Genomic DNA, 26,316 nt, shown 5'->3' on the forward strand with positions numbered 1-26,316 from the left:
TTATTTCCTGACTCTCTCACACCATCTTAAGCCCTATGTCATTTAGGTTACAACTTGATCTTATTTGGGTCAGATGATAACTTATGATAAACGGTGGTGGTGAGTAGTCGGGTGTTTTAGTTCGACTTTCTCTCTCGTGTGTGTGTGTGTGTGTGTACATGTAATGGATGAACAGGTGGAAAGGTTATCATGCTCGTCGAGGGAAATGAAGCTGCCAGAGAGTGGTGGTGGGGGTCGTGTTGCTGTGAGTGTGAAGTGTCAGTGTTGTGGGACCTCTGTCATATAGACACAGTGGGTAACCCTACACGCATACACCCACACGCCACACATATCCACATGTTCACACCACCCCCTCCAAACACACATATCCACATCTTATCTCCACACAAACACACATACACTTCCACACCACCACTACACACAACACACCCACACCACCATACACGCAGCACCCCCACACCACATACATACACCCCCCCCCACTCCACCCCCACACACACCCTCAATTCTATACGTTAACAGCTGTGGTCAGTAGGACAGGTGACTACAGGTGGCGTTAAAGTGAAGAGCCTCAATAACTGTACAAAATATAGACCATCTTAATCCGTTTTATTACTGCAGGGTCTCTAAATTTGTCTCTCGTTCTATTTATCTTTTTATCTCTGTCTCTCTGTCTCTCTGTCTGTCTGTCTGTCTTACCTGTCCATCTCTTTCTCTCCACCTCTTATTTTCTGTCTCTAAAATGTACACTCACTTTACCCTGTTTTGTTGTGGTAATTAGTGTGGGGGAGAGGGAGGTGGCGGAGATGGGGGAGAGGGAGGTGGGAGAGGGTGGAAGAGGGTGTGGAAGAGGATGGAGGTGAGGAGGATGTGGAGATATTGAGAGTAAGTTCAGTGAGGGAAGAGGAATGTGGATCTCTCTCTCTCTCTCTCTCTCTCTCTCTCTCTCTCTCTCCCTCTCTCTCTCTCTCTCTCTCTCTCTCTCTCTCTCTCTCTCTTTTTTCCCCTATATCTCTGTATCTATTTTCCTTCTCTCTTTCACTGTCGCTCTTTCACACTTTCTCTGTCTGTCTGTCTGTCTGTGTCTGTCTGTCTGTCTGTCTGTCTCTAGATAACTAGCTTCGACTATCTTGTTTCAGTTTTAAAGTAAATATAATTTCTGCTGCCGAGTGTAAGTGTGGGAGTGGCTTAAGTGTTGGGTGACAGGTGTGGGAGTGGTGTAAGTGTGGGGTGACAGGTGTGGGAGTGGTGTAAGTGTGGGGTGACAGGTGTGGGAGTGGTGTAACTGTGTGTGAGAGTGACAGGTGTGGGAGCTTGAACTCAGCAAGTGTGGTGACACAGGTGGGAGTGGGTGGTGTGTGTTGACAGGTAGGAGTGAATGTAACTGTGGTGGCAGGTGTGGGGAGTGGCTAAGTGTTGGGTGACAGTGGGAGTGGTGTAAGTGTGGGGGTGCCAGGTATGGGGAGTGGGGTGTAGTGTGGGAGTGCCAGGTGTGGGAGTAGTCTTTCAGAATGTGCTGGGTGACAGGTGTGGGAAGTAGTGTAGTGTGGGGTGACAGGTGTGGGAGTGGTGTAAGTGTGTGGTGACAGGTGTGGGGAGTGGTGTAAGTGTGTGTGGTGACAGACGCTGGGGAGTGGTGGTGTAGTGTTGGGTGACAGGCGTGGGAGTGGTGTAAGTGTGTGGTGGCAGGTGTGGGGTGGTGTAAGTATTAATGGTGGCAGGTGGGAGTGGTGTAAGTGTTGGGTGACAGGTGTGGGAGTGGTGTAAGTGTGGTGACAGGTGTGGGAGTGGTGTAAGTGTGTGGTGGCAGGTGTGGGAGTGGTTTACCCCAGTGTGTGGTGACAGGTGTGCAGGAGTGGCTTAAGTGTTGGGTGACAGGTGTAGGAGTGGTATAAGTGTGGGGTGACAGGTGTGGGAGTGGCGTAAGTGTGGGGTGACAGGTGTGGGAGTGGCGTAATTGTGTGGTGACAGGTGTGGGAGTGGTGTAAGTGTGTGGTGACAGGTGTGGGAGTGGTGTAAGTGTGGGGTACCAGGTGTGGGAGGTTGTCAGTGTGTCACAAGATGACTCACATTGAAGGAAATATTGCACAAGAGTTTGATGACTTTACCTTTGCAACACTTAATAGAAACGCCTTACTTATCTTTGCAATATAGGCCAAACATTCTTGAGCCATATTTGCAACACAACCATACCTACATTATATTTGCAACATAAAACTGATCTGCATTCTTGACATTTGCAACACGGAGCTTCAACAACTGTCAACAACTGTCTTTACCCACAAATGCAAGATAATCCTCGCCCTCTGTTTTTTTTCCCCAGAAGCTGTTTTTGCGTGACAGGAGAGAGATGTGTACAGCATTTACTCGCAAAATTTAGCTCCACAGCACAAAGAAAAACAGAGAGATGCAAATGGAGTGTAATTGTAGTGTTTGTTTGCATCCCCGAGCGTCCTGAGTTACGTTATCGTTGTTTACATCAGCTACTTTTTCTTGACATTATCATCAGTTTTTTTTGTCGACATCATTATCAGCTGATTTTGTTGACATCAGCTGTTTTTGTTGGCATTATCATCAGCTGATTTTGTTGATATCATCATCAGCTGATTTTGTTGACATCAGCTGTTTTTGTTGACATCATCATCAGCTGATTTTGTTGACATCATCATCAGCTGTTTTTGTTGACATCATCATCAGCTGATTTTGTTGACATCAGCTGTTTTTGTTGACATCATCATCGGCTGTTTCTGTTGACATCAACTGTTTTGCTTGACATCATCATCATCAGCTGTTTCTGTTGTCATTATCATCATCTGTTTTGTGTTTACATCACATCACACATCAGCTGTTTTTTGTTTGTTTGTTTACAGAATGGCGGTGACGTTATAGGTCAGCCACCATTATCAGCAACAGACCCAGTAAAGGCTTCACATGTTTAGATTGTTGTGAACACACCCACAACAACACACACCACCCACACACCCCACCCACACACCCCACCCGCACACCCCAAACTCTTAACATCCCTCCACCCACCCTCCACACCCACCTCTCATCTAAGGATCCCTCACAAGAGATCCTACACCAAGGATCAGGTGACAAGAGGATCCTACATTAAATTCAAAGGATTCAGCAAGAGCCTCAAAGTACAGTATAGTCTGAGGGGAATTTTGACGCCATTTTTGCCCCCGGGGTTTATTATGTCTTAAGGTACAGTATATGTTTACACTCTCCTGTGTTAGGATGACGGAACGGGGATTTAACACGATCCCAACCAACCTAACCTATCCGATCCTATCCCAACCCAACCCAACCTATCCCATCCTATCCCAACCCAACCCAACCCAACCTATCCTATCCTATCCCATCCTAACCCAACCAATCCTATCCCATCCCATCCACCCCAACCCATCCATCCCACCCTCCCACCCAACCCAACCCACCTACCTATCCCATCCTATCTCTCTTCCCTACCACCTAACCCTAACCTAACCTAACCCACTCCTATCCCAACCCTACCCAACCTACCTATCCTATCCCCAACCAACCTAACCTACCTACCTATCCTATCCTATCCTAACCAACACTTATATTTTACCTTAGTTTAAGCAACCTAACCTAACCTAACCATGTCGTGGGGTGATCTGTCATACTCTGAGGGGGAGGTGGAGAGGGAGGAGGGTGAGGGGTGTAGGAGGGTGAGGGGAGCATATCATGGGAGGGGAAAGGGAGATCATGACACACACTACAACACTGATATATATTAGCGATATATCAGTTAGCGTGTGTGTGTTATCAACGCTAAGAGAGGGGTTAGTGGAGCCATGGGAGATGGGACGAGGTGTGTGTGTGTGTGTGTGTGTGTGTGTGTGTGTGTGTGTGTGTGTGTGAGGGAGGAGGGTCGTCACACACCACACTCAGACCTCCCAGCAAAAAGTAGTGAGGCCTCCCCATTGCACCATTGAACTACTAGACAAAATCGGCGAGGAAAGTGGACCTGACCTGACCTACCCATACCCAACCTACCCTAACCTAACCTAACCTAACCTGTCCTAACCTACCCTACCCATCCAACCTACCCTAACCCAACCTAACCCATCCTACCCTATCCATCCTACCCTAACCCAACCCCAACCTACCCTACCCACAACCTATCCTAACCTAACCTACCCTAACCTAACCCACTGAAATATATGCGATAATATGCACTTAACGACCGAGGTTTGTTGTCAGCCATATTTAGTCTCAAATGAGGATTATATGTCATCCCGCACTCCCAACATGGCTCATAGTGAGGGTATATAGTTATCTGTACTATCCAATGCCAATGATTCTAAATGTCTGTCTGTCTGTCTGTCTGTGTCTCCCTGTCTGTGTATATACTTTCTGTATTTATGTATTACACCTTCACAACCAATGAGTTCGCGTCACACTCTACAGTAAGGACTAGTCACTTTCAATTCGTTGGGTGGGTGGGGACCATCAGCACAGGCCAGGCCCGCATACACGTGGGTTTAGCCAAATTGGACCCACACGCTTACAAGGATCAACACCACTTGTGACAAATACACTAATTGGCGGCGCCGTCTAACACTACGTCTCTGTCTGTCTGTCTGTCTGTCTGTCTGCTTCTCTGTCTGTCTGTCTGTCTGTATGTCTGTCTTCACTTGTTGGTGGGTGATGGAATATAGTAGTAGGGATAGTGAGGATAAGGGGAAATATGAGATAAATGAAGGAGGAAAGAGGAGAAAGGATGAAAAAGGAGAGAGGAAGGAAGGAAGGAAGGAAGGAAGGAAGGAAAAAAGGATGCTATGGAGTAGATTTATAGGAATGAAGAGAAGAAAGAAGGAGAGAAGATTCTGTGAGGAAGAGAGGGAGAGGAGGAACAGGAAGGAAAATGGGGAGGGACAAAAGAGGAAGAGGGAGAAAAAAGAGAGGGAGGGAGGGAAGTAGATAGGGAGGGAGGGAGGGAGAAAAAAGAGGGGAGGGAGGGAGGGAGAAAGGAGGAGGGTTAAATCAAGATTATTGAAGGATTGAAGATCTGGAGGGAAAAGGGGTGAGGAGGAAGAAAGGAAGGAGGGAGGGAAGGAGAGAAGGAGGAGAGAGAAAGGAGGGAGGGAGGTAATGTACTCACTCTCCCCCCTCTCTCTCTCTCTCTCTCTCTCTCTGTGTCTGTCTGTCTGTCTGTCTGTTGCTTTAGTCATGAAACTACGACAAACAAAACATGTACACAAGGATACATACACATAACTCTATACAAAAACAAAACACACACACACACACACACGTAAAGGTTTACTCATCAATAACGATTCCTTTAATGTGTTTATGTCAGCTGTCCCCCTGGCTGGCGAGTGGGGAGGTGACTGGCAGGGGGGGAGAGGCTGGCGAGTGAGAGTGGCTGGCGAGTGGGAGAGTGGCTGGCGAGGGGGAGAGGTGGCTGGCGAGTGGGGAGAGTGGCTGGCGAGTGGTGGAGTGGCTGGCGAAGTGGGGAGAGTGGCTGGCGAGGGAGAGTGGCTGGCGAGTGGGGAGAGTGGCTGGCGAGTGGGGGAGAGGGCTGGCGAGTGGGGAGTGGCTGGCGAGGGGAGAGGCTGACGAGTGGGGAGGACGAGGGGGGGAGAGTGGCGAGGAAGGGCTGGCGAGGGGGGAGAGTGGCTGGCGGAGGGGAGAGTGGCTGGCGAGTGGGGGAGAGTGGCTGGCGAGTGGGGAGAGTGGCTGGCGAGTGAGAGTGGCTGGCGAGGGGGAGGGCTATGAGTGGGGAGAGGGCTGGCGAGTGGGGGGAGAGTGGCTGGCGAGTGGGGAGAGGGCTGGCGAGGGGGAGAGGGCTGGCAATGGGAGAGGCTGGCGAGGGGAAGTGGCTGGAGTTGGGGAGAGTGGCTGGCGAGTGGGGAGAGGGCTGGCGAGTGGGAGAGTGGCTGGCGAGTGGGGGAGTGGCTGGCGAGTGGGGGAGAGTGGCTGGCGAGTGGGAGAGTGGCTGGCGAGTGGGAGGAAGGGCGAGTGGGAGAGTGGCTGGACGAGTGGGGAGAGGGCTGGACGAGTGGGGAGAGAGTGGTGGGAGGGAGAGTGGCTGGCGAGTGGGGAGAGTGGCTGGCGAGTGGGAGGAGAGGGGGGAGAGGGCTGGGCGAGTGGGGAGAGAGGCTGGCGAGTGGGGAGAGGGGGGAAGTGGGGGAGAGGGGGAAGGGGTATGGAGGGAGGGGGAAGAGGGTAAGGGAGAGAGGGGAGAGGGGTAAGGAGGGGAAGGGGAAGAAGGGAGGTGGGGGTAGGAGAGTATGAAAGGGGTGAAGAGGGGTAAGGGAGGGGGGGAAGAGGGGGTGGAGGGGGAAGAGGGGTAAGGGAGGGGGAAGAGGGGTATGTGGAGGGTAGGGGAGGAAGAGGGGTGAGGGGAAGGGTGAAGAGGGCAAGGAGGGGGAAGAGGGTAAGGGAGGGGGGAGGGGTATGGAGGGGGGAAGAGGGGAAGGGAGAGGGAAGAGGGGTATGGGGAGGAGGGAAGAGGGGTATGGAGGTATGGAGGGAGGTAAGAGGGGTATGGAGGGGAGGGGGAAGAGGGGAGGAGGAGGGGGGAAGAGGGGTATGGGAGGGGGAGGAGGAAGAGGGATATGGAGGGGAGGTATGGAGAGAAGGGAGGGGAGGGGAAGAGGGGGAAGGGAGGGGAGGGGGAAGAGGGGTATGGAGGGGAGGGGAAGAGGGGTATGGAGGAAGAGGGGTATGGGGGGAAGAGGGGTAAGGGAGGGGGGGAGGGGTAAGGGAGGGAGGTAAGAGGGGTGGGAGGGGGGGAAGAGGGGTATGGGAGGGGAGGGGGGAAGAGGGGTATGGAGGGGAGGGGGAAGAGGTGGTGGAGGGGAGGGGGGAAGAGGGGTATGGAGGGGATGGGGAAGAGGGTAGGAAGGGAGGGAAGAGAGGGTTATGGACGGGAAGGGGGAAGAGGGTGTATGGAAGGGGAAGAAGGTATGGAGGGGAGGGAAAAGGAGGGGGTGGAGGGGAGGGGTATGAGAGGAGGGGTGAAGAGGGGTATGGAGGGGGAGGGGAAAAGAGGGGTATGGAGGGAGGGGAAGAGGGGAATGGAGGGGAGGGAATGTAGGGGAGGAGGGGAGAAGGGGGTGTTATAATTACCCTTGCACTAAACTGTTTACTCTGATGTTACCTTATTCACGTGAGGTGAGGGGAGGCATGAGGAGGAGGTGTACTGGGTGAGGGAGGCATGAGGAGGTGGAGGTGTACTGGGTGAGGGAGGCATGGAGGAGGTGGAGGTGGGGAGGAGGAGGTGGAGGTACTGGGTGGGGGAGGCATGGGGAGGTGGGAGGTGTACTGGGTGAGGGAGGCAGGAGGAGGTGGGGTGTACTGAGAGGGAGGCATGAGGAGGTGGAGGTGTACTGGGTGAGGGGAGGCATGAGGAGGTGGAGGTGCTGGGTGGGAGGGGAGGCATGAGGAGGGAGGATTGGGAGGGAGGCATGGGAGGTGGAGGTGTACTGGGTGAGGGGAGGCATGAGGGAGGGGAGGTGCTGGGTGAGGGAGGCATGAGGAGGTGGGAGGTGTACTGGGTGAGGGAGGCATGAGGAGGTGGAGGTGTACTGGTGAGGGAGGCACAAGGAGGTGGAGGTACTGGGTGAGGGAGGCATGAGGAGGTGGAGGTGTACTGGGTGAGGGAGGCATGAGGAGGTGGAGGTACTGGGTGAGGGAGGCATGAGGAGGTGGAGGTGTACTGGGTGAGGGAGGCAAGGAGGAGGTGGAGGTGTACTGGGTGGGGAGGGGAGGCATGAGGAGGTGGAGGTGTACTGGGTGAGGGAGGCATGAGGAGGGAAATGGGTGAGGGAGGTATGAGAGGTGGAGGGCTGGGTGAGGGAGGCAAGGAGGAGGTGTGCTGGGTGAGGGAAGTGAGGAGGTGGGAGGTACTGGGTGAGGGAGGTAAGGAGGAGGTGGAGGTGTGGGTGAGGGGAGGCATGAGGAGGTGGAGGTGTTCTGGGTGAGGGAGGCATGAGGAGGTGGAGGTACTGTGAGGGAGGCATGAGGGGAGGGGAGGTATTGGGTGAGGGGAGGCATGAGGAGGTGGAGGTGTGCTGGTGAGGAGGCATGAGGAGGTGGAGGTGTACTAAGAGGGAGGCATGAGGAGGTGGAGGTGTACTGGGTGAGGGAGGCATGAGGAGGTGGAGGTACTGGGTGAGGGAGGCATGAGGAGGTGGAGGTGTACTGGGTGAGGGAGGCATGAGGAGGGGGAGGTGTACTGTGAGGGAGGCATGAGGGAGGTGGAGGTGGCCTGGGTGAGGGGAGGCATGAGGAGGTGGGAGGTACTGAGGGAGGCACGAGGAGGGTGGGAGGTGTCTGGGTGAGGGGAGGCATGAGGAGGTGGAGGTGTTCTGGGTGAGGGAGGTACGAGGGGTGGAGGTGTACTGTGAGGGAGGCATGAGGTGGAGGTGTCTGTGAGGGAGAAGGAGAGGTGGGAGGTACTGGGAGGGAGGAAAGGGAGGTGGTGGAGGTACTGGGTGGGGAGGCAAGGAGGAGGTGGAGGTGTACTGGGTGAGGGAGGCATGAGGAGGTGGAGGTACTGGGTGAGGGAGGCATGAGGAGGTGGAGGTGTACTGGGAGGGAGGCATGAGGAGGTGGAGGTACTGGGTGAGGGAGGCATGAGGAGGTGGAGGTGTCTGGGTGAGGGAGGCATGAGGAGGTGGAGGTAACTGGAGGAGGGAGGCATGAGGAGGTGGAGGTGTACTGGTGAGGGAGGCAAGGAGGAGGTGGAGGTGTACTGGGTGAGGGAGGCATGAGGAGGTGGAGGTGTACTGGGAGGGGAGGGGCAGAGGAGGTGGGAGGTACTGGGTGAGGGAGGCAAGGAGGAGGTGGAGGTACTGGGTGAGGGGAGGCATGAGGAGGTGGGAGGTATTGGGTGAGGGAGGCATGAGGGAGGTGGAGGTAAATGGGAGGAGGCAGGAGGGGAGGTGGGAGGTGCATGGGTGAGGGAGGCATGAGGGAGGGGAGGTGACTGGGTGAGGGGAGGCAAGGAGGAGGTGGAGGTGTACTGGGTGAGGGAGGCACGAGAGGTGGAGGTGTTCTGGGTGAGGGAGGCAAGGAGGGAGGTGGAGGTAAAATGGGTGAGGGAGGCATGAGGGAGGTGGGAGGTGCTGGGTGAGGGAGGCAAGGAGGAGGTGGGAGGTGTACTGGGTGAGGGAGGTGTGAGGAGGTGGAGGTACTGGGTGAGGAGGCATGAGGAGGTGGAGGTGTACTGTGAGGGAGGCATGAGGAGGTGGAGGTGTACTGGGTGAGGGGAGGAAGGAGGAGGTGGAGGTGTACTGTGAGGGAGGCATGAGGAGGTGAGGTACTGGGTGAGGGAGGCATGAGGAGGTGGAGGTGTACTGGGTGAGGGAGGCACAGGAGGTGGAGGTGTCTGGGTGAGGAGGCATGAGGAGGTAGGTGTTCTGGGTGAGGGAGGCATGAGGAGGTGGAGGTATGGGGGAGGAGGTGGAGGTGTATGGGTGAGGGGAGGTATGAGGGAGGTGGGAGGTACTGGGGAGGGGAGGCAAGGAGGAGGTGGAGGTACTGGGTGAGGGAGGCAAGGGAGGAGGTGGAGGTGTTCTGGGTGAGGGAGGCATGAGGAGGTGGAGGTGTATTGGGTGAGGGGAGGTAAGGAGGTGGAGGTGTACTGGGTGAGGGAGGCATGAGGAGGTGGAGGTACTGGGTGAGGAGGCATGAGGAGGGGTGGAGGTGGAAATGGGTGGGGAGGGAGGAAGGAGGTGGGGTATGGGTGAGGGAGGCAGAGGAGGTGGAGGTGTCTGGGTGAGGGAGGCATGAGGAGGAGGTGGAGGTGTTCTGGGTGAGGGACATGAGGAGGTGGAGGTGTTCTGGGTGAGGGAGGCATGAGGGGAGGTGGAGGTATGAGGAGGAGAGAGGAGGTGGAGGTGTCAAGAGGGAGGAGAGGAGGTGGAGGTGTTCTGGGTGAGGGAGGCATGGAGGAGGTGGTACTGGGTGAGGGAGGCATGAGGAGGTGGAGGTGTCTGGGTGAGGGAGGCATGAGGAGGTGGTGTACTGGGTGAGGGAGGCATGAGGAGGTGGAGGTGTTCTGGGTGAGGGAGGAAGAGGAGGTGGAGGTGTACTGGGTGAGGGGAGGCATGAGGAGGTGGTGTACTGGGTGAGGGGAGGCAAGGAGGAGGTGGAGGTGTACTGGGTGAGGAGGCATGAGGAGGTGGAGGTCTGGGTGAGGGAGGTGAAGGAGGAGGTGGAGGTACTGGGTGAGGGAGGCAAGGAGGAGGTGGTGTCTGGGTGAGGGAGGTGAGGAGGTGGTGTACTGGGTGAGGGAGGAGGATGAGGAGGTGGAGGGGTGCATGATAAGGGAGGCAGGAGGTGGATGTGTCTGGGTGAGGGAGGCATGAGGAGGTGTGGGTGTACTGGGTGAGGGAGGCATGAGGAGGTGGGAGGTGCCTAAGAGGGAGGCATGAGGAGGTGGAGGTAGCCTGGGTGAGGGGAGGCATGAGGATGTGGGAAGTGTTCTGGGTGAGGGAGGCATGAGGAGTGGAGGTGTACTGGGTGAGGGAGGCAATGAGGGGGTGGAGGTGTACTGGATAAGGGAGGCACGAGGAGGTGGATGTTCTGGGTGAGGGAGGCATGAGGGAGGTGGTGTACTGTGAGGAGGCATGAGGAGGTGGAGGTGTTCTGGGTGAGGGAGGCATGGAGGAGGTGGAGGTGTTCTGGGTGAGGGAGGCATGAGGAGGTGGTGTACTGGGTGAGGGAGGCATGAGGGAGGTGGGAGGTGGTACTGGGTGAGGGGAGGCAAGGAGGAGGGAGGTGTTCTGGGTGAGGGAGGCATGAGGGGAGGTGGGGTACTGGGTGAGGGAGGCATGAGAAGGTGGAGGTGACTGGGTGAGGGAGGCATGAGGAGGTGGAGGTGTACTGGGTGGAGGGAGGCATGAGGAGGTGGAGGGTGTCTGGGTGAGGGAGGCATGAGGAGGTGGAGGTGTTCTGGGTGAGAGGGAGGCATGAGAGGTGGAGGTGTGTTCTGGGTGAGGGAGGCATGAGGAGGTGGAGGTGTACTGGTGAGGGAGGCATGAGGAGGTGGAGGTACTGGGTAAGGGAGGCACGAGGAGGTGGAGGGGTGTCTGGTGAGGGGAGGCATGAGGAGGTGGGAGGTGTTCTGGGTGAGGGAGGCAGAGGAGGTGGAGGTGTCTGGGTGAGGGAGGCATGAGGAGGTGGAGGTAACTGGGTGAGGGAGAAGGAGGAGGTGGAGGTGCAAGAGGGAGGCAAGGAGGAGGTGGAGGTGTACTGAGAGGGAGGCATGAGGAGGTGGGTATCAAGGGGAGGACGAGGAGGTGGAGGTGTCTGGGTGAGGGAGGCATGAGGAGGTGGGAGGTGGTCTGGGTGAGGGAGGCATGAGGAGGTGGAGGGGTGTCTGGGTGAGGGAGGCATGAGGAGGTGGAGGTACTGGGTAAGGGGAGGCATGAGGAGGTGGAGGTGTTCTGGGTGAGGGAGGCACGAGGAGGTGGAGGTGTTCTGGGTGAGGAGGCTGAGGAGGTGGTGTACTGGGTGAGGGAGGCATGGGAGGAGGTGGAGGTGTTCTGGGTGAGGGAGGCAAGGAGGAGGTGGGTACTGGGTGAGGGAGGAAGGAGGAGGTGGAGGTGTTCTGGGGAGGGAGGCATGAGGAGGTGGAGGTGTTCTGGGTGAGGAGGCATGAGGAGGTGGTGTACTGGGTGAGGGGAGGCGAGGAGGTGGGAGGTGTACTGGGTGAGGGAGGCATGAGGAGGTGGAGGTACTGCAAGGGAGGCATGAGGAGGTGGAGGTGTTCTGGGTGAGGGAGGCATGAGGAGGTGGTGTTCTGGGTGAGGGAGGCATGAGGAGGTGGTGTACTGGGTGAGGGAGGCATGAGGAGGTGGTGTACTGGGTGAGGGAGGCATGAGGAGGTGGAGGTATTGGGTGAGGGAGGCATGAGGAGGTGGAGGTGTTCTGGGGTGAGGGAGCAAGGTGAGGGAGGTGGAGGTGTTCTGGGTGAGGGAGGCATGAGGAGGTGGTGTACTGGGTGAGGGAGGCGAGGAGGTGGAGGTACTGGGTGAGGGAGGCATGAGGAGGTGGAGGTGTACTGGGAGGGAGGCATGAGAGGTGGAGGGGAGCTGGGGTGAGGGAGGCATGAGAGGTGGAAGTTTCTGGGTGAGGGAGGTGGGGAGGAGGTGGTACTGGGTGAGGGGAGGTAGGAGGGAGGCAAGGAGGAGGTGGAGGTGTACTGGGTAAGGGAGGCACGAGGAGGTGGAGGTGTCTGGGTGAGGGAGGCAAGGAGGAGGGAGTGTACTGGGTGAGGGAGGCATGAGGAGGTGGAAGGCAAGAGGGGAGGCATGAGGAGGTGGTGTACTGGGTGAGGGAGGCATGAGGAGGTTGGAGGTACTTGGGTGAGGGAGGCATGAGGAGGTGGAGGTGTTCTGGGTGAGGGAGGCATGAGGAGGGGTTGAGGTGTTCTGGGTGAGGGAGGCATGAGGAGGTGGAGGTGTTCTGGGTGAGGGAGGCGGAGGAGGTTGGAGGTGTTCTGTGAGAGGGAGGCAAGGAGGAGGTTGGAGGTGTCTGGGTGAGGGAGGCATGAGGAGGTGGGAGGTGTTCTGGGTGGGGAGGGAGGCAGAGGGGAGGGAGGTGCACTGGGTGAGGGAGGCATGAGGAGGTGGAGGTTTGGGTGAGGGGAGGCAAGGAGGAGTGGTGGAGGTACTGGGTGAGGGAGGCGTGAGGAGGTGGAGGTGTACTGGGTGAGGGAGGCATGAGGAGGTGGAGGTGTACTGGGTGAGGGGAGGCGAGGAGGTGGTGTACTGTGAGGGAGGCATGAGAGGTGGAGGTGTACTGGGTGAGGGGCACGAGGGAGGGGGGAGGTGTACTGGGTGGGGAGGCATGAGGAGGTGGAGGTGTACTGGGTGAGGAGCATGAGGAGGTTGAGGTGTTCTGGGTGAGGGAAGTAAAGAGGAGGTTGGAGGCAGTCTGGGTGTGGGAGGCATGAGGAGGTGGAGGTGTTCTGGGTGAGGGAGGCATGAGGGAGGTGGAGGTGTACTGGGTGAGGGGAGGCATGAGGATTCTGGGTGAGGGAGGCATGAGGAGGTGGAGGTGTATTGGGTGAGGGAAGCACGAGGAGGTGGGAGGTACTGGGTGAGGGAGGCATGAGGAGTGGAGGAAAGGTGAGGGGACAGGAGTCTGAATGTGAGGGAGGCAAGGAGGAGGTGGAGGTGTTCTGGGTGAGGGAGGCACGAGGGGAGGTGGAGGTGTTCTGGGTGAGGGAGGCACTAGGAGGTGGAGGTGTACTGGGTGATGGAGGCATGAGGAGTCTGGGTGAGGGAGGCATGAGGAGGTGGAGGTGTACTGGGTGAGGGAAGCACGAGGAGGTGGAGGTGTTCTGGTTGAGGGAGGCACGAGGAGGTGGAGGTGTTCTGGGTGAGGGATTATACAGTATGGTTCACAATGGGTCAGTATAATTAACCCTCGTTGTCAGGATATTATGGCACTGAATGTTACACAGTATTTCAATTACATTATTTGTTTAGTTCTATACATAAAGGGTAACTTATTCACAACTGCGTGAGTACAGGCGTGTGAGGCAGTATGTCTGGCTTCACACTTTGTTATTCACATTTGCGTGAGAGGTATTCAAGCACATTGTGTATTTGGTTCTGTACATGGGAACTGATGTATCTACCAAGTGCAAAAAAGTGGATACAATCTTAATATGTCGACTATCTTGCCATTAGAGATGAAAGTGTTGTGCCATTTCACACACAGTGTGCTTGGACCTGTCCCTAAACGATTCTATCTTCACACAGTCGAGGACGTAGCCAAGTGTGTGGCCATATGTCTGGCCACACACTTTACATTTAGTCTTGTTCACATCTGTTTGAGGAACATACTGCCGGAGGTACTTATATCCTAACCTTAATCTAGCGGTTACAACATCTTGTAATCTAGTGATCTTGTTACTTGCTCCATATACATGTTGTTGAGGTGTCTGGGTGAGGGAGGCACAATGAGTGGAGGAGGTGGAGATATCTGGGTGATGAACCGACTGGCCGGTAGTATCGTTGAGGTGCTGCCTCTAAGTCTGTCTTCACTAACTTTTATGTGGTTTTCACGATCGTAATCACTGTTATGTCCTCTAAAAGAGTCATATGAACGATTATTGTCACTTTCTGAGTAATTTTCAAACTCATCTTCACTATTACAGGTGTTTAATGACGCCATAACGACGTTGGTGACAGACAGCCCGCTCACTCAAAACATAAGAGGCTACTGAGTACTGAAGTCACCAACATAGCGTCATGTTCCGTGAACTAACAGGCTTTTTCAAAAACAGTTATAATTGGTCGAGGAAACAGCGTGAAAAATGGATACGGATGGTCATTGGCTGATTTTCGTGACGTTTCATTTCATCAGTAGTTCCCCCGAGGTTTTATTGACATAAGAGTGTTGCCATCACGAGGTGTATAAATAATAAGGCCCACACAGCGTCAACATTCACTCCTGACAGTCTCCACAGTTAGTATGATACGCGAGCTCAAGGTCTTCTGCTACAGTATTATTTAGACATATAAGCGTCTACAGTACCACATAGAAAGGTTTCACCCGAAGAATCAGACACGTTTGAAACATTTAATCTTGACTTTTTCCGTAAACGAGATGCCCATCACCCAACTGTCGTCGTCACTAAGTTGTCGTTGATGTTGTTGCTGTACAGAGCAGAACAGGTGTACTTAATATTCACAGGTGTGGGGGATGTTAACTGACAGGTATGTATTAACAAATGTACTTAATATCAACAGGTTGTGTATAAAAAGACAGGTGTGTCATCAATAATAAATAACCCTCATTATTTACAGGTGTGGAGTGTGTGGGGGGGCAGGTGTGCCTTACCCCCGAGTCACCAACACCTTCAGGAGCCACGGTTGAGGGTCGCTGAAGAAGGCGGTGAAGGAGGAAGACGTGGGCCAGGGGTGTCCAGGGTTCAGTCTGGGTATGGTTAGTTACCTCTCCTGTTGTCTGATTGGGAGGAGGAAGTGGAGGGAGGAGTAGGGAGGATAAGTTGGAGGAGGAAAGGGCGAGGAGGATGGACAAACGTTAGGTTAGGTTAGGTTAGGTTAGGTACCCAACCGCAGCAGGGTCAACAGGGGTCTCCATTCAGCCTCCTCGTCTCTATCAAGTTTAACACACACACACACACACATACACGACACACACACACACACACACACACACACACACACACACACACACACACACACACACACACACAATACTCCCGGAACTAAGAGTGTATCATGACTGTTGTTGAGGAACTAAAACAATAATATAAATTAGCATAGAACAGATGTTAGAGCAGTGATCATCTCTCTCTGTCACTTTGTGTGTGTGTGTGTGTATCTCTTTCTTACCATATAACCACCTGTTGATTACCTGTCCCTTCAACACACACACACACACACACAACAACACAACAAACACAGACACATAACAAACACACAAACACACACTACAACAAACACACACACACACACACACAACAGACACACCCTTGGTCTGAACAAATATATAAAAACAAATATAAATAGGAAGAACTATTTCAAGACTCCTCATACCTATAAACATCAAAACCCATATAAAAAAATAATGGCAGTTTTCCTTGTGTTTGTTTATCTTACAAGAGGAACCACACGGGACAGTAAGTTCGTAATTGGCGTGTGTATTCCACCCTTTCCTTCCCTCCCTTCTCTCCCTCCCTCCATCCATTCCTCCCTTTCCTTACCTCCCTTCTCTCCTCCTCCATCCATTCCTCCCCTTCTACTTGGTTACATCCCTTAGTATGGAGTGCACAATAAACTAGCTTCGGTACGTGGCAAATTTTAAAAATCCAATTAATTTCTCTCCCTCCTCTCCTTTTCTCTCTTCCTCTCTCCCATCCTTCTCTTTATCTCTCTCCTTCCCTCCCTCTTCCCTCTCCTCCCTGTCCTCCTTCCCACCCTCTTCCCTCTCCTCCCTCCCTCCTCCCTGTCCTCCCCTCCCTAAGAGTGCCAAGGTCAAGGTTGAGTGCCACTGGCCTACAATATGACTCTGTGTGTGTGTGTGTGTGTGTGTGTGTGTGTGTGTGTGTGTGTGTGTGTTTGTTTTGTGTGGTTGATTAGCTTCTGTGGGCATGTGATGGCTTGTTCAGTCAGCCAGTCAGTCAGTCAGTCTAATTAACTGACTGACTGACCACCACCTGCACACCCCTCGTCAGCCACCACCACCCCTCGTCAGCCACCAAGCCGTCAGCACCTACACAGCTTAAGATCATTCCCCTGCCGGTAACAATAGACATCTTATCTAAGGACAAATAAAGCTTATCTTCCCTCAAGCAACTTGGGTAAAAAAAAAGCTAGACTTCATAATCTTAAGCTTTTTTGTAGTGGATAACTTTTTAGCTGTTGAAATAAGCTGATAAGACGCTAAGTGGCTTAAGCATTCAATTGGCATACTATTCTTAAGTAAATAAACAACTCACTTCAACAGGTGTTTAGTTACTTATCATTACTTTTAACTCTACTTTTAGGGTTGTGAGTCAATTACTTTAAGTACTTTTCGTTAATAAGAACTTAAGTTATATTTGACTTTTTCATTTGTAAAGTCTGAGTGTATTTTTGACGCCATGTTGATTTCACGTCTTACGAGTTGTTTTGATAAGTAATTTGGTCTCGTCTTACTTGACCTGACTGATTAGGTTTTGAGCGAGTGAGGGATGTTTTTGACACGTGATTTGGGGATATTTTGTTTATCGTGGAGGTGGTGGTGGTAGTAGTGGTGGGGATGGTGATGGTAGTGGTAGTGGTGGTGGGGGTAGTTGTGGTAGTGGTGGTGAGGAGTATTGTGGTGGTGTTGGGGTAGTTGTGGTAGTGGTAGTGGTGGTGGGGGTGGTAGTGGTGGTGAGAGTGGTTGTGGTAGTGGTATGTGGTGGTGAGGGTAGTTGTGGTAGTGGTAGTGGTGGTGGGGGTAGTAGTGGTGGTGGGGGTGGTAGGGTGGTGAGATAGTTGTGGTAGTGGTAGTGGTGTTGGGGTAGTTGGTAGTGGTGGTGGTGGTGGGGTGGTAGTGGTGGTGGGGTGGTAGTGGTAGTTGGTAGTGGTGGTGAGAGTGTAGTTGTGGTAGTGGTGTTGGGGAGTAGTTGTGGTAGTGGTGGTGGGGGTGGTAGTGGTGGAGGGTAATTGTGGTAGTGGTGGTGGGGTAGTAGTGGTGGTGGGAGTGGTGGCAGTGGTTGGCTCACACTGTTGGACTGTAACACTCGTGTCCTAGAGTTGGGGTGGGGTGGGGTGGGGTGGGGTCAGCCTCCAGCACCACACGTGTAACCACCACCAGCATACCAACCACACCTCCCTCCTCCACCCCCTCCTCTCCCTCCCCTCCTCCACCCCATCCTCTCTCCCCTCTTCCCACCCCACCCCATCCTCTCCTCCCCTCCTCTCCTCCCCTCCTCCACCTCTCCCCCTCCCCACCCTCTCCCTCCCCTCCTCCCACCCCCTCCTCTCCTCCCCTCCTCCCACCCCCCCATCTCTCCTCCTTCTCCACCCCCTCCTCTCCTCCCCCTCCTCCCTCCCTCCCCTCCACCCCTCCCCTCCCCTCCCCCTCCTCCACCCCATCCCTCTCCCCCCTTCCTCCACCCCCTCCTCTCCTTCCCTCTCCCCTCCCTCCTCTTCCCCCTCCTCTCCTCTCCCCAACCATTCTTACCTGTTACTTCATTATTATGTCATTCTCACTAGCTTTTCTTTCTCTTTTCTTTTCTCTCCTCCTTCCTTTCTTCCTTTCCGCATTATCCTGATCTCTCATATCTTTCCTTTCTCTCTCTCTCTTATTCTCTCCTTTCCATTCTCTCTTTCTCAATTTATTCTCCTCCTCCTCCTCCTCCTCCTCTCCTTCTCTCACTCCCACGTACTATTCCTACACCTCCCATTGCTTCCCTACATTACTTCCTACACATGACACTAACGACCTGGCACGTGTCCAGATCCACCCACGAGCCATAAACTATGTACAGTCCCTCTGAGCCATACGAGGTAAAAAGTCCGGATCACCTGAAGAATCGTCACCCCAGAGTTTAGCACGGTGACAATTCTTCAGGTGGGGTCAGCACCCTCCATGGTAGTAAATCTTCAGCCTCAACCTAACCTAACCTTATCTAACCTGACCTGACATGACCTGACCTAACCTGACCTAATCTAACCTGACCTAACCAGACCTAACCTAACCTAACCTAACCTAACCTAACCTGACCTAATCTAACCTGACCTAACCTAACGTAATAAGCATCGTGTAATTTGCAATATTATCTATATTATAGGGTGGGTTGATGATTCTTCAGGTGATCCGAAAGTCCCCCTGTGAGCCAAAAAAGAGGTACAAGGTCCCCCTGTGAGCCAAAAAAAGAGGTACAAGGTCCCTCTGTGAGCCATAAAAGGGGTAGAAGGTCCCTCTGTGAGCCATAAAAGGGGTAGAAGGTCCCTCTGTGAGCCATAAAAGGGGTAGAAGATCCCTCTGTGAGCCACAAAAGGGGTAGAAGGTCCCTCTGTGAGCCATAAAAGGGGTAGAAGGTCCCTCTGTGAGCCATAAAAGGGGTAGAAGGTCCCTCTGTGAGCCATAAAAGGGGTAGAAGGTCCCTCTGTGAGCCATAAAAGGGGTAGAATTGAATTGAATTGAAACAGTTTATTTAGCCATAAAAACACAGATACAGAGTGGATAATAATAACAATATTAACATGGCTGAGCCAGTTGAGAACCTGAGCTCTCTTTGAGGCACCTGATATATACTATACATTTATCTCAAGGAAGTATTATGTAACATTTAGTATCATCTGGAATAGTACAATAGCATGGTGGTAATAAGAACATCTCATGATGTTACCACGGTTATCACTTCAATATTTATTTATTTTATTATTTATTATTTATTATTTTGTATTTATTTATTTATTTATACACACACACACACACACACATATATATATATATATATATATATATATATATATATATATATATATATATATATATATATATATATATATATATATATATATATATATATATATATATATACGTATACACACATATACACACACATACACATACATACACATATACATATAAATTAGAGTGGAATTTAAAAACATAAGTATAATGGGGGAGCAGTACAACCTGGGTTGTACAGTAATAAGGTTGAACAAGAGGACAGAGCTTTCAGGATTATGTCTAGTTGGCAATTATGTTTATTGCAATGGTAATTACTTATTTATTTACATGATAATTTCCGATAAAACGGTTTTGATGGTACAATAAAAGCAGGTACTGTAAATATAGTAAGTGTTACAAAAAGTATAAATACTTCGACAATAGATACTTTTTTAGAGATGATTTAAAGGAAGGGAGCGTAGTCTTTGCTCGGATGGGTGGGGGTAAGTTGTTCCACACCTTCACACCTGATATTTTATGGAGGTCTGGGACTGAGAGGAGCGCATGGGGGGTGGTCTTAGTAGCTCTGGGTGCCTTAAGTTGTATCTCTGATTATTCTGGAACTGGAAATAATTATTGTCAAGCAAGTGATTGCTAGAATTGTAAACAAAGAGGGCACAGCAGTAGGTGTTAATATCCTCGAATTTTAAAAATTTCAATATAGCAAATTTTTCGTTTGTGTGATCTGTTTTTTTCAAGTAGGTCATTGTCCGACGTCCGTACAACTCTCTTTTGTGCAGTAACCAGAGATCGTGTTTTTGAAGAGCCAGAGGCCACCCATAGGGTGTGACAGTGTATCAGGTGTTGGTAAACAAGATCATGGTAGATTTCTTTCATTGCTGTGAGAGTGAGTGACCGTCGAGTGTGATACAGGATACCGCACTGTTTATTGATTTTACTGTGAATGGCTCGTATGTGGTTTCTCCAGTTAAGTTTCTCATCAACAATAACTCCGAGGAATTTAGTATTTTGTTCGCGTTTGAGGACTATATTACCAAGGTACAGGGGGTTCAAGCCTGGAGGTAAGTTTTTTCTTCTGTGAAAGATCGTGTAGTGGGTTTTTTCAAGGTTTAAAGTCGGTTTATTACGTATTACCCAGGTCCCGACTTTAGTTAATTCAGTGTTCATAGTTCTCATCAAGGAATGGAGGTCTGAGTTGCTGGCACAGAGATTACTATCGTCTGCAAATATGTTGTATTTTATGAGTGAGCTGGCGTGGACTATGTCGTTTATGTACAACAAAAACAATACTGGACCGAGAATTGAACCTTGGGGGACTCCATACAAGATTGGCGAGGAGTCAGATTGGTGATTATTATAACAGACATACTGCATCCTGTTGGACAGATATGAGGTAAACCAATTGTGGGACAGGCCCCTAATGCCGTAATGTTCAAACTTTGAAAGGAGGATGGTATGGTCGACAGTATCGAAGGCTTTAAGAGAGGTCCAAGAATATACCGACTGTGAACTGACTGTCATCAAAGAAATTTAAGATGCCATTAGTAAAGGATAGCAGAGCACTCTCAGTCGACCTTCTAGCTCTAAATCCAAACTGGGAGTCTGTAAAGATGTTATTGGCATTGCAGAAGGAATTTAGTCTATTACATGCTAGCTTTTCCAGTATCTTACTCAAAGCTGGGAGGACTGATATGGGGCGGTAATTCTTGAAGAGACCTTTGTCCCCAGATTTTTTATATGCCGGGTGGTCTTTAGCAATTTTCAGTTTATCAGGAAAAACACCACTAGTGAAGGAGGAGTTACAAATGTGCAGGAGAACAGGTAGTAATAAGTGGGCTACTTTCTTAATGATCCTCATTGGTATATTGTCTTCGCCTGTTGTTGCATCTTTGGACATTTTTATGATGGCCAGTAATTCATCTGCTGTGACAGGGGATAAGAACAGCTCATTTTGCTGTCTGTTTTGCAGGTAGGCTCTAAATTCCTCATGGTGATCGGGGATGCTCTCTGCAAGATATTTGCCAACATTAATAAAATATTCATTGAAGTGGTTGGCATTGAGGGAGGGTTCCGTTATAACTGAATCGTTTATCATAAAAGCTGAGTGGGGGGCCGAAGGCTGAGTGTTCCTGTTCTGGATAGAATTTATGACATTCCAGGTTTTCTTACTGTCGCCTGATGCTGACTGGAGCTTATTTGTATAATAGTTACGTCTGGCATTTCTAACTGCTTGAGTTACTCTATTTCTGATACTTCGGTAAGCATCACCGAAAGTTATAGGTCTTTTTGCAAATTTCCTTTGGAGTTTGTGTTTTTCCTTCATCATTATCTTAATTTCGCTTGTGATATAGGGTTTGGATATGGATACAGTTTTCACTGAAGCATTTATCAAAGCAAGTATTGAAGATGCAAGAGAAGTTACAGCTGTTCAAGTTTGGGTTGTCGGAGGCATAGACAGAGATCCCAGTTAGCATTCATTAGGTAGTTTTCAAAAAGGAGCATGTTGTCGGCGCAGTAGTCTCTGTATTGAATTGAGACTCCACAAGACCTTTCAGGTCTTGTGGCTGTTTTATACATGGCAAAAACTGGGAAGTGATCTGAGATATTGTTATAAATAATTCCACTTGCTAGGTTGTTAGGAGTGTTGTTAGTCCAGATATGATCTATCACAGTGGCAGAGGTGGCAGTTACTCTAGTGCAGTGGTTCTTAACCTTTTTACTACCACGCCCCCTCTAGTAATTGGTCCTTCCCTCCACGCCCCCCTTGCATCTATGAACAAAACATAAGGCACGTGTAAGGTAAGATAAACATCACCACGTGCTCATGAACACCACAACATCATGATAATCACAACCACATGATCAGTAACAAACATATGATCGTAAAGTTCGTAAACACTACAAGTGACTACAATCATACATGATCATAAACACCACCATATCATTAACAAACATCACATGATCATAAACACCACATGATTATTAACATACATCAATGGTCACAACATGATCATAAGCACCACTACATGATCATAAACTCCACCACATAATTATTAAGTAAATATTAACAAACACCACAACATTATAGTAAACACATCATGATCATAAACACATGATTATTAAGAAACAAATCAATATCATCATAAATACAACTTTACCATAACCACCTGTTACCACCACATGATTTTAAGCACCACCAACTTCTGATAAAATACAAACGGAATTCAAAACTTGCGAATAACCAACAGAGCAACACATGTGTGTTCACAAGTCACCAATAAACTTATGGCTGCTGACTATTTTTAGGTAAATATAACAACTGGGATAAAACATACCTCAACAGCCTTAACTGAATAAATGTGAGAGAAGAGGAATTATTGCCACGGACGTGTGCAGAAGACTGGGAGAGAACGGGCTCACCAGTCACCAACGAGCAGTATACAGGTCCAGGACGAGTTATCCCCCCATGGGTTTCGAGGGATAGGGAGGGGGGTCAATAAGTATAGAAAATGGTAAGCCCTAAGTCAAAGAAGTAGCCTATAGAAAACTAAAGTTATAAGGCGATACTATGCATTTTTTCATAAACTTCTCAATATTAGCCCCCCTGGAAATTACTGACGCCCCCCAGGTTAAGAACCACTGCTCTAGTGGGTTTCGTTATGGTGTTGAAGAAGAGTTTAGAATGATAGGTAGCAAGAAGGTCAAAAACTGAGGTGTCGGTTTCTGATTTTAATAGATCAAGGTTGAAATCTCCTGTAATGTAGCAGTCTTTCCTCTCTGAACTTATGATAAAGATAAGCTCCGAAAATTTATCAAGAAAATTCCTTTCATTAGTGTGGGGTCTTCTGTAGATTATTCCGACTAGGATATTTCGTGTGTCGTTACGTAATTCAATGCTTAAGCCACTTAGCGTCTTATCAGCGTATTTCAACAGCTAAAAAAGTCATCCACTACAAAAAAGCTTAAGATTATGAAGTCTAGCTTTTTTTTTACCCAAGTTAAGCTGAGGGAAGATGTTTATTTGTCCTTAGATAAGATGTTTATTGTTACCGGCAGGGGAATGATCTTAAGCTGTAGGTGCTGACGGCTTGGTGGCTGACGAGGTGTGGGGCTGACGAGGGGTGGTGGCAGGCCAGTCAGTTAATTAGACTGACTGACTGGCTGACTGACTGGAAAGCCATCACATGCCCACAGAAGCTAATCAACCACACAAACACACACACACACACACACACAGACAAACACACACACACACACACACACACACACAGGCATATTGTAGGCCAGTGGAACTCAACCTTGACCTTGGCACTCTTAGGAGGGAGGACAGAGAGGACAGGGAGGAGGGAGGGAGGAGAGGGAAGAGCACCAGCACTCACCCCTCCCCTCACCAGCACTCACCCCTCCTCCCTCCCCTCACCAGCACTCCTCCCTCACCACCAGCACTCACCCTCCTCCCCCTCCCTCACCAGCACTCACCCTCCCCACCAGCACTCACCCTCTCCCTCCCCACACTCAGTCCCTCCCCACCAGCACTCACCCCTCCCTCCCCACCAGCACTCACCCTCTCCCCACCAGCACCACCCCTCACCAGCACTCACCCTCCCTCCCCACTCCACCTCACCCTCTCCCCACCAGCACTCACCCTCCCTCCTCACCAGCACTCACCCTCCCTCCTCACTCAGCACTCATCCCCTCCCTCATCAGCACTCACCCCCTCCCTCCTCCCCCACCAGCACCTCACCCTCCCTCACCAGCACTCACCCTCCCTCCTCCTCACCAGCACCAGTCCTCTCCCTCACCAGCACCCACCCCCTCACCAGCACCACCCTCCTCACCAGCCTCCACCCTCCTCCCCATCAGCACTCACCCTCCCTCCCTCACCAGCACCACCTCCTCCTCACTCAGCACTCACCCCCCTCCCTCCCTCACCAGCAGCACTCACCCTCCCTCACAGCACCACCCCCTTCACCAGCAATCACCACCCTCCCTCCCTCATCAGCACTCACCCTCACCAGCACCCCCCTCCCTCCCTCACCAGCACCCACCCTCCCCACCAGCACTCACCCCCTCCCCACCAGCACTCACCTCCCTCCTCATCAGCACCTCACCCTCCCCCCTCACCAGCACTCACCCCTCCCTCCTCACCAGCACTCACCCCTCCCTCCTCCCTCACCAGCATTCATCCCTCCCTCTCACTCAGCACTCCACCCCTCCCTCACCAGCACCCACCCCCTCCCTCCCCTCACCAGCACTCACCCCCTCCCTCACCAGCACTCACCCCTCCTCACCAGCACTCACCTCCCTCCTCACCAGCACTCACCCCCTCCTCACCACAGCACTCACCCTCCCTCATCAGCACTCACCTCCCTCCCTAATCAGCACTCACCTCTCCCTCAGCACTCACCCCCACCACCACCAGCACTCACCCCACCTCCACAGCACTCACCTCCTCTCACCAGCACTCACCCCCACCTCCCTCACCAGCACTCACCTCCTCCCCTCACCAGCACTCACCCTCCCTCCCCTCACCAGCACTCACCCCTCCCTCCTCACCAGCACTCACCCCACCTCCTTACCAGCACTCCCACCCCCACCTCACCAGCACTCACCCCACCTCCTCACCAGCACTCACCCCTCCTCCTCACCAGCACTCACCCCACCTCCCCTCACCAGCACTCACCCCTCCCCTCCCTCCTCTACAGGGTCAGGAGTGAGGGTGAGGAGGAAGGCCGCCGACTCGACACAGCTGTGGCCAGACGCGATCATCCCGTACACCTTCCTGGCGCGTGAGTACCTGTGTGTGTGTGTGTGTGTGTGTGTACTGTGTGTGTATGAGTACCTGTGTGTGTGTGTGTGTGTGTGTGTGTGTATACCTGTGTGTGTGTGTGTGTGTGTGTACCTGTGTGTGTGTGTACCTGTGTGTGTGTGTGTAATAATAATAATAATTAACGGTTTATTGAAAGTTCTGCAGCCCGAAGGCTGAAAATATACATTGGACATAAATGACTTATTACATACAGTGACATTGGTGGTTTAACAAAAAGCCTTCATTAAGAAAGGTAAAGGAACATACAGTGAACATACAGATTAATGTTTACAGTGGAGGTCACTTAGATCATGTGAGCTGAGGTATTGAACAGCAGACACGTAGTGTAGCAACTCCCTCCCAGATGGTGTTAGGAGGGACCTGACGTGGTGTGGTAATTCCCCACAGATGGTGTTATATGGAGGGTGGTCCCAGGCCTTCCTATCGTAGACGGATTAACACATCGCTGGTTGTTGTTGGGACTCACGGGCCGTTATCACTGGTACCTGGGACCTCACTGTGTGAAGGTTAACTTGGGTACGACTGTTACTGTTGAGTTGTTCTCACTGACTTAAGCACTGTTCACCACTGTTCACCCTCTGTTTAACACTGGTTCCATTCTTCCTAAATGAAATTGCAACTTCTGGCGAGAACTTGTTGATATTCCGGTGGGGAGGAGGGTTCAGGAGGTTGGTATGGGCTACCAACTAGTTGACCTGGCTGCAGATCAGAGGAGCCAGGTGTGTGTGCGTGTGTGTGTGTGTGTGTGTTGTGTTACGCCGTCTCTTAATTTACTTAAATATCCAGGTTCTAGGCGTAACCAAACAAAAAAGTGAAGTAAATTAAAAGGAATAAAAATAAATGAAGTAAACCCTTAAAATTTAATTAATTAAACACGATAAAGAGCCTCGTAAGTTGTCACCAAGTTGATTCACCATCGAACCTTTAAGACAAGTGATACTAAACATCGAAACATCAAAAGAATAAAAATAAAGCGATGGATTACGTTAACACTGCATAAACATATAAAACTAACACTGAAATTAACTAACGTGAAACAACACTGAATTACTTAAATGTAACTAAGCAAATACTGATGGACATAAATAGAGACATAAATAGGTACTAACATGATATACCACATTGGTGGCGACAGAACAAAAGGTGACGAGTGTCACTCAAGGATGTGAACTGTGTGACAGGAGGACTGAACTAACTCAAGTCAGTTGGTGGTCCTATATATAAGATCGGCTCCGCCACGCGACCCGCCGGTGGGTCGTTTAACGATGCAGATGGTCGTAGAGAAACAGAATGCTTGTTACAATACAAATGGGTTTGAACAAATAATAACAGTTAAAACCTATTAACAGGGTAAGGCTAGATTATATAATAGTAAATATAACACATCATTACAGGAATAATATGGAACAAAAAGGAAGCATGTTATATAAGAAAATAGAAAATACGACACGGTCGTAACAGTGTGCATCTGTGTGTGTGTGTGTGTGTGTGTGTGTGTGTGTACCTGTGTGTGTGTGTGTGTGTGTACCTGTGTGTGTGTGTGTGTGTGTGTGTGTTGTGTATCT

At 51.1% G+C, this 26,316-nt stretch overlaps 1 protein-coding gene across 1 annotated transcript in view; it reads left to right on the plus strand.

The window, feature by feature from the left end:
• The window catches only part of LOC121859256 (blastula protease 10-like), a 55,925-nt gene that overhangs the window by 21,037 nt on the left and 8,572 nt on the right, over positions 1-26,316 (plus strand). Inside the window, exons 2-3 of the mRNA XM_042356004.1 lie at positions 14,811-14,949; positions 24,627-24,710. Coding sequence (XP_042211938.1) covers positions 14,811-14,949; positions 24,627-24,710 — 223 coding nt within the window. The remainder of the gene's footprint in view (positions 1-14,810; positions 14,950-24,626; positions 24,711-26,316) is intronic.

This window comes from Homarus americanus, unplaced genomic scaffold (genome assembly GCF_018991925.1).
Source record: "Homarus americanus isolate GMGI-L3 unplaced genomic scaffold, GMGI_Hamer_2.0 scaffold36188, whole genome shotgun sequence".
NCBI lineage: Eukaryota > Metazoa > Arthropoda > Malacostraca > Decapoda > Nephropidae > Homarus > Homarus americanus.